This window comes from Halichoerus grypus, chromosome X (genome assembly GCF_964656455.1).
Source record: "Halichoerus grypus chromosome X, mHalGry1.hap1.1, whole genome shotgun sequence".
In the NCBI taxonomy this organism is placed as follows: domain Eukaryota; kingdom Metazoa; phylum Chordata; class Mammalia; order Carnivora; family Phocidae; genus Halichoerus; species Halichoerus grypus.
In genome coordinates this window covers 45,447,123-45,455,643 of record NC_135727.1, presented here as the reverse complement: position 1 = coordinate 45,455,643, position 8,521 = coordinate 45,447,123, and the positions used below count along the sequence as shown (strand labels likewise).

Below are 8,521 nucleotides of genomic sequence, written 5' to 3'. Positions count from 1 at the left end.
GGCTGGAGCAGGGAAACCATAGTCAGACCCACCCTGAGGAGGAGTGTGACTTAAGTGAGCCCTTCCACAGCCTACCTGAGCACCAGCCCTCTGAGCACCAGGAGAATGGATTCATCCTGTCTTGTCAAACTGGTACAGTTAGTCCCTGGAATTTCAGCTCACTCCAACCAGAGTCCAGCCCAATTGGCACCCATCAGGCTGTTGCAACCTTGAAGAATGGTCTGAAGACATGAAGATCCCCCAAAATGACATCACACAATGGAAAAAATGAAAACAAAGCCAAAGGGCATAGGACTGGCTCACCATTTTGTGTGATCACAAAAAGAGAATTTGAATACATTTTACTCATATTGGAAGGAGTGAATGCATGGCCAAACATGGTGTTGTCAAGAAAAGTACATCTAGGGCGCCTGGGTGGCTCAGTTGGTTAAGAGACTGCCTTCGGCTCAGGTCATGATCCTGGAGTCCCGGGATCGAGTCCTGCATCGGGCTCCCTGCTTGGCAGGGAGTCTGCTTCTCCCTCTGACCCTCTTCCCTCTCATGCTGTCTGTCTCTCATTTTCTCTCTCTCTCAAATAAATAAATAAAATCTTAAAAAAAAAAAAGTGCATCTAATATTACATTCCCTCATCTTTTTATCTTGTATTTCTTTATTAAAGGAAAGCTTTCAAATGCTATGTATAAATCTGTCAGTCTTTTCATAGTTAAAAAGATAAACACGGTTATAGGCCTTCTGAATTTCAGTAAACATTCACCAATATTGTCTTCTAATTAAAGTTCATATTTGTAATAATGGAAAGCATACTGTATATACCAGTCATCCTCATGCTGCAATGTGCGTCATAATCATCTAGAGGAGCTTGCTGTTACTTCTGTAGCCCACCTCCAGTCGGCAAATCCTAGGGTGGGCCCCAGAAATCAGTATTTTATTTTTTTTAGATTTTGTCAGAGAGAGAGAGTACAAGCAGCGGCGGAGGTGGGGGGCGGGGGGAGGAGAAGCAGGCTCCCGCTGAGCAAGGAGCCCGATGTGGGACTTGATCCCAGGACCCTGGGATCATGACCTGAGCTGAAGGCAGCTGCTTAACAGACTGAGCCACCCAGGTGTCCCCAGAAATCAGTATTTTAAAGATGCTCCCCAAGGTGGTTCTAATGCAGGTGATGATGCAAGACTTTGATGAAACATTTGGAGAGCAATCTATTTCATGCACTTTCTTTTTCGAAATGCTTGCCATAATGTTAGAGAAATAAAAAACTTGTGGAAGACTATTGAGTCAACAGCAAAATGTGGATAACACCAGCTCCTTAGTGATAATTAAATCAAGAAACCAATTAAATATTAAAACATGTCTCAGTTAAACACAAGTATGTAGGACTATCAGGAGGTTCTATAGGGGAAGTTTTTTGTTCTATAGGGGAAATAAATACAATTCCTAACATTTACATAATAGCCTTTCTACTGGATTTATAGTTCTTAGTGCCTTTGCAAGTTTTTTTTTTTTTTTCATGTTTTAACTCGGGATAGGATAGGGTGAAGGGGACTATTCCCTTAGATCTGTTTCCTGTCTTATTGTGTGCAACTTATGGATATTCAGTCTTCTGAACCAGTAGGGCAGGCCTGCCAGGAACCTTCATGGACCGATCATCTCACCAGAGAAGGAAGACAAAACCTTAGTCCTTAGACCTAAGGCAACTCTGACTACCGCTGTTTTTTTTTTATTGAAACTTGTACCTTGGTCCAACTCCCAAAAAGGCCTCATCATGTCTGACTCGTATTTAGAGGAGGGGTCCTGGGATTGAAAACAGAAGGGGCTGTTTTGCTAAGAACCCTGCAAGGCAGCATGGCCCAAGCCGTCTCACTTGTGTGAAGGGTCACTAGGAAGCAGAGAGGCTTCAGAAGACAGAGTAGGGGTTCGACCCACTGGGGAGTCCAGGAAAGTGAGTGGGTTTTGGCACCTGAGGACTCCGGTGCACCAGGAGCAGTGAGGGCCAGCAGAGAGCAAAGGGCCCAGCAGGCAGGGCAGAACCCAGGGGAGGAGAAGCGTGAGGCTCAACAGCAGATGACTGGCATGAAGCCCCCAGGGCCCTGCCTCCTAATGGACTTGTTCCTGAGCACAGGGAAGTCGTGTCAGGGCCCTCCCTCCAATAACTGATGCTCTGTGGTGGGTTGGGGTTCTGTATGCGCAGAGGGTAACCAAGCACAGCTCGGAGTCACCTCCTTTCTTCCTGACAGCAGCCCTGCAAGGCAAATGTTTTCCCCGTGAAAAAGACGGAGTCTTAAGCAAGTGTATCTGTAATAATTGCCAGTTTTATTCCTCTGGCTAAGAGATCCAGAGGTAACTTGAGGTTTACATTTTTTTAATAGTTCTTCCATCAAGAGTTTAGGTGCCCCCATTGCCCTTAGAAGCTGGTTGCAAATTATTTAACTCTTACTTATAAAACTTCAATTCTTTGTGTGTGTGTGACATGTGTTCATGAAAAAATACATATAAGCAAAAAGAAAAAAGCTCACGCCACACAGAAATAAGCAGTTACGTTTCTGATATATGTTTGTATGTATACACACACACGCACACACGCGCACACAAATTTGGGATTTAATCCTACATATGTGAGCTGATACTAAATATATCGCTTTGTAACCTGTTATGTTTTACTTCACAATATATAATGAATATATTTTCATGCAAATGTGTGAAACTTTCCAATTGAAAAACAGACCTGGAGAATGGGTCAAAATACAAAATCCAGTGAGATGCTGATAACAAGGAAACTACCTAAAACAAAATTCCACCAGATAATTAAAGTAAACGAAGGTCAAAGATACATCAGAAAACGCTAACAGAAAGAAAGCAGGGGCCAGATTTTAATATCAGACAAAAAAAGAATTCAAGGCCTAAAGCACACAGGGTAAGGACGGCTGCGTGAATGTCTTTGCTTCCAATGCATCATCACAAACTTGTTTCTTACTCTTCTTATCTCTTCCCTAAGCCTTTCCAACTCATCTACTCCTCTTATCATTTCTTCAGGGTCCAAATGCCTCACAGGAGTGTCCTCTTTAAACCCCTGGCCAGGCTGGGTCAGCCCTCCTCTAAGATTTCCTTCTGCTTCCTGGTTTACACCTTCTTCGGAAGGTTGAGGATTTCCTTCCGCCTCCTGTGGTACATCTTCCGAAGGGCGGTCGGCCTCGGTCTTTGGCATGTTCTGTGGTTTTCCTTCATTTTCTTCACAAGACTTTTGCATGTTGAGTATTTTTCTGTTATTTCTTTTGAATAAATTAATCCTGGAAAACAAGGAAACAAAACAACTAGATGCCAGACAAACAGGCAGCCCAAGTATGGGTTCCCAGAGAGACTTGCCTCTTCTCATTCAGATCCCTGTCAAAGTTTTCCAACTAGAGAAGGCTAGGTCCTCAGGCTCGGAACTCCCCTGACTCCACCCCTTCCTCCACCTCCCTTCCCTCCCCCTCTCGCTCCAGCTCCATCTTCCCTCCTCCCGCTCCAGCCCACCATTTCCCAGCAGGCCGTGCTTACAGGCCTCTCCTAGCCCAGAAACGGGAGCAGCGCGGAAGCAATTAACCCCTTCCTTAGACGCTGATCTCCAATATTCCCGCCCTCTTGGGCTTTCCCAAGCCGTCCCAGTCTCCCGCCACTCACCTGAGATCTGCTGGTGCAGTCTCTAGCCTCCCCTCCCCCTTCCACGTCTCTCCAGCCTCCCCCGCCCCCGCCCCATTTCCGCTGCAGGCTCTGCAAAGGCCTCCAGCGCTTAATCCGGATGGGGAGAGGCTGTGGCGACCCCAGGATGTGCTTTGGTGTCATCCACGCACTCCCACTCCCACCCGCACCCCCACCCCCACCCGAAGGGACCTGAGGCAATTGCACCCTTACACTGACCTGCAGGGATCCAGGGGATTTTCCTGCCTCCTTCCCTCACTCGATTTGTGTCGCGCCCAAAAGACCAAAGAGTCCTGCAGACCGACAGGAGTGCTTGCTGAGCGAGCAGGCCAGTACCTGAATCACCGGTCCCTTTCATGATTCTAGGCCTTGTTCGTCTGAAGTTGTCCCACGTCCTCATCCTTTCCTTCCTTTTAAGGCAACCCCGCCCTCTCCCCCCCCCCCCCCGCCGTGCCCACCGGTTCCCTGCAAGCAGGGAGTGGTAGACGCCAAGTTATTTCCCAAATTGTTTCTCTCTCTCTCTAGGGACCCTCAATTGGCTACCCTTCTCCGTCTCCACCCCCACCCCCACCAAACAGCCCCAAATTTCCTGCACAAAAATGGGAGTTTGGCGGGCTCTAATGTTGGGAAAACAGTGGCGACCCCGCCTGGCTACTGCTCTCTGGCTCCTAGACCCGAGGGTCCCCAAGGCAGCGCCCGCTTTTACACTGACCTGAAGGGATCCGGGGCACTTTTCTCCTTCTCCAGCAATACGGAGCCGCTACAGGGAAACAGGCCCTGGACTATAAGGACTTCTGCACACGTCGACTCCTGGTCACGTGAGGGTCGCGTCATCAATGAGCTCCAGTCTTCAGTGACCCCTCCCATTTAACACTGCAGCCCGCCCCCTGCATTCCCTCCACTTGATACTGTCAATCTTTTTTCGTATTTGCCAATCAGAGACAATAGGACTGGTATCTTCTCCCTGCAGTTGCAATTCGCCTTTCTTGGATTGCCAGGGAGGATCAGCCTTTAGGGGTTAATCGACCATTTCTCCTTCTTTGGGGAATTATCTCTTTCTCTCTCTGCTTCGAATTTGCCCACCTCCCCTCCTACCCCAAGACCTACAGTCCACCATTTCCCCAGGAGTACCATCTAGCATTAAAATGGGCGAAGGTGGTAGATGAGGGGAAGGGTGGGGGTAGAGGTGGCTAGAAAAGATGTAGGAGTGAGAGTGTGGGATTTTTTTTTTACTAGTTCTCTTGAATTTTTTCATGTTTTAAGCATGATATTAAATGATCATGATGTTTTACAATGATGTTTTAAAAAGAGATGCCACATAATCAATATCTGACACAATCTGGAGGCAAAATAGTTTTATCAATTTTTAAGACTTTGGAAAAGTTTCCTAATGGCTACAAATGAAATGACAGTTCTCCCAACACACTGATGTGTTAGAAAAAAAAAAATTTTTTTTACATCTTATTAAAAGAGCACCTTTAAAAAAAAAAAAAAGCTGACTCCCAGGTTAATCTGTGGCTTTTCTCTTGTTAGCAATTTTATATAAGTAATCCACTACTTTTTCTCTCTCTGGCTGAACTCAAGTTATCAACTGTTAGATGTCTGACCTTTTCATTGATGACTGCTGGATGGCTTCCACTTGGGTTTCAAATAGGCTTCAGACAGACCTCTTATGTCCTCTAGGACCTGATGCCTTGTTAATCAGTTGAGTCCCCAGAAAAGCCTGCTTTCCTCAGAGTGACCTTTATTTTGGAACTCAAATAAATATGTGGGAAAATAGCTTTCATACACTCACAAAGCCCTCAGAAAGGAGAGAGTACCCTGTATCTCACCATTTGGTGTGAGGCTTATTAGCAGGTAGAATTTTCATTCATTCATGGCACTCTTGAGATAGTCTGGTATCATTCACTTTGTTCCATTAAAAAAGAGAACTATCAACATTCATAATTGTTATGATCAGAAGCAGAGAGAACATCATTGCTGTAAAAAGATATATATTAGTTAAAAGAGGAAACTGATATCCCAACAACCCATAATCCACTGGTACTTAGAAGTGTGTTGTTGCCAGAAATGACATTCTGGCCAATGGAGCCAGCTGGAGAATCAGGAGGAGGAAGTGGGGGATCTTTTGTCTAGGATGGTCACAGTGGGATGCGGCAGCCAAAAACAAAGCATGCCATAGGAAAGGAAGGGTTCAAAAAATAAATATTTTTGCTGACTTAATGTTTTATCATTTATATTTAAGCATCAAGAATTTATCCCACGGTTGAGGAATACATTTTCTATTATCCAAGAGAGAATTTTCAATGTAAATATAGCCAATGAATTGTAAAGATGTGATCCTTAACTACCACAAAATGTTTCCATTCATTCTTTTCTGATATTACATTTAATGGAGGAAAGCTCTGATTTTTTAAAAATTATTATCATACAACAAAATTGGCCCTTTTCTGTGCGTACAGTTCTGTGAAGTTTAACAAATGTATAGATTTGTGTAATCACCACCACAATCAGGATGCAGTTCAATCACCCCCTCCAAAAAAACTCCCTCATGCTACCCCTTTGTAGTCATATTTTACCCCCTTCTCTGAACTCTGGCAACCACTGATCTATTCCCAATTCCTATAGTTTTGTCTTTTTCAGAATGTTACATAAAAGAAATCTACGATATATCACATTTAGAGGCTTCTTTCACTCAGCATAATGCCCTGGAAAGTCATTTAAGCTGTTTCATGTAGCGATAGCTCATTCTTTGCTTTTTGCTAAGTAGTATTCTGCTTTATGGATGTTCCAGTTTATTTGTCCATTTACCCACAGGACATCTAAGTTGTTCCTAGTTTTGAGTAATTATGAAAAGAGCTGCTATATACATGTGTGTACAGGTTTAGGACCTTATTGTCTCACGCCTGACTGTCAGGGGAACTCCTTCTCTGACCTATCTGCCTTCAGTGCCTCCCTCTCCAATTTACCTTACACGTTACCATCAAATTAAACTTTACTCTTCCTTATTCTTTTTTTTAAGATTTCATCTATTTATTTGACAGAGAGATAGACAGAAGAGCACAAGCAGAAGGAATGGCAGAGGGAGAGGGAGAAGCAGGCTTCCCGCCGAGCAGGGAGCCTGATGCAGGACTCGATCCCAGGACCCTGGGATCATGACCTGAGCCAAAGGCAGACGCTTAGCCATCTGAGCCACCCAGGCGCCCTACCCTTCTTTATTCTTAAAACTTGTTATTTTCCTACTCGAAGGCCCTGGTGAGCAGCCCCACCATCAGAGAAGTAAATCCTACTTTACTCTTCCTGACATTCAACATTGATCTGAATTGAGCCTGAGGACACATGTTCCCAGCCTTGTCATATGTTTCTCTATCGCATCAAAAGGAACCCTCACTCGCGGTGCCCCAGGTATGCCTTCTTCTCTCTGTCCTCACAGGCCACTTTTTTCCTTGTGATAGCCCTCCACTTCCTCCTAGATCCTGGTCCCGCTCATTCTTAGGAGCCCAGACTTCCTCGCCCAGCCTCTAAATCCACCCCACCAGGAAGTGATCTCTCCCTTCCCTATCCATGCTGCACAACGGTCTGCACCCCTCATATTGCCCTTAGGAAAGGCTGCCTTGTACCCTTGCCCTTTCCTGTGAGTTTAGGGGAAGGGCATATCTAAAAAGGCAGATGGTCAGAGGTGGGTTGAAAATGGGGTGTAGTGAGTCAGGCTCCAGCTCACATGCTGCTTGAGGGGCTCTTATGATTTTTAAAGGCACGTCTCCCAGAAATCTCTGAGTTTCAGAAGGAGCTATTTGCAGATTGACTCAGAGATGAACCTTCTTTTTGTCTGCACAAAAATTAGGGCAGAAATTTCATTGTCCCCTCCTCTGCTTATTCTGCTTACATGTAGTCAGAGCAACTTTAACACCATTTTTATGGAGCTATCAATAGAGAATATTGACCCCATTTTCCTAAATACTCACAAGAGAGAGATCAGTCACCTCACTGGTACACACCTGACAGCCAGATCATACAGGCCTTTACCTTTATTGTCCCTGAGCAATTTCAGTGCATCAATATAACACGTAGCTACCCTTAAAATTAAGTTAATCACAGTAGCTTTTAAATATAAGTAGATTTTTGAAGACAATAGCATTATATGAAAGTAAAAACTATTTTTAAAAAGAAATGAAAAATGTGCACGTATTAATTTTAACAAAAAAGGCATGAATTCTAGAAAGTAGACACCCCAAGCTTCTGACCTAATCAATGTCCTGTTTTCGTGCACCAAGAGGGCACTAGGGATAGCAACAAAGCCCAAGGTCCTTCAGGTGGTACGAGGGGAGAAGACAGGAGGAAGCATTTTACCAGCCAGGAGCTCTTATACAAGACTGTGATATCCAGAATATTGTTTTCTATGTTCCCTTTAGAAATCACTTCCATAGTGTTTTGTTCTGAGCCTCCATATTTAGCAATTCCTCCTGCATATTTCTTCATTGCTGTTTCAAAGCTCATCCCATAGCAGAGCTTGAGACAGCTATTCCTCTCCCTCACTTCTCTAGCATATTCTATATGGGTTGCAAACATCGTTCCCAGCATGGCAAAATCTGCTCCACATCCAAAGGTTTGGCTGCATAGTGTGGACCCAAGTGGCCACCATCTAAGATGATTTGTCCTTTCAGAGCACAAGTAAACACAACATAATAGGTCTTTGTTCTACGGAGGGTAGTCTACTCCTGTCCTGATAAGTAGAACATGAAAACCTGATTTCCAATTACACTGTATCTGTTTCAGAAAGTAAACTCTTCTACCATCCCTCCCCACTATGTTCCCTGTTATTTGGAAATTTGGCATGGATAAGTTTCAGAA

General features: G+C 44.5%; 1 protein-coding gene across 2 annotated transcripts; it reads right to left on the bottom strand.

The window, feature by feature from the left end:
* Positions 1-2,284: 2,284 nt before the first annotated feature.
* On the bottom strand, positions 2,285-4,535 carry TCEAL8 (transcription elongation factor A like 8). Of its 2 annotated transcripts, XM_036099071.2 has the most exons (3): positions 4,383-4,535; positions 3,890-3,963; positions 2,285-3,279 (listed from the first exon to the last, which is right to left on the bottom strand). In XM_036099071.2, the coding sequence occupies exon 3, from the start codon at positions 3,237-3,239 to the stop codon at positions 2,886-2,888; it is 354 nt and encodes a 117-aa protein (XP_035954964.1). In that variant the 5' UTR covers positions 3,240-3,279; positions 3,890-3,963; positions 4,383-4,535; the 3' UTR covers positions 2,285-2,885. The 2 variants fall into 2 exon arrangements, with proteins under 2 accessions (XP_035954964.1, XP_035954963.2); XM_036099070.2 differs by lacking the exon at positions 3,890-3,963 and having other exon boundaries at positions 4,383-4,523.
* Positions 4,536-8,521: the final 3,986 nt, after the last annotated feature.

Bases quoted from the DNA above. Each gene is read 5' to 3' on its own strand.
- TCEAL8 (XM_036099070.2), bottom strand. From the start codon at position 4,504: ATGACGCGACCCTCACGTGACCAGGAGTCGACGTGTGCAGAAGTCCTT. The intron at 3,280-4,382 runs GTCAGTGTAAAA...CTTGTTTTCCAG, and splicing joins AGTGCCCCGGATCCCTTCAG to GATTAATTTATTCAAAAGAA.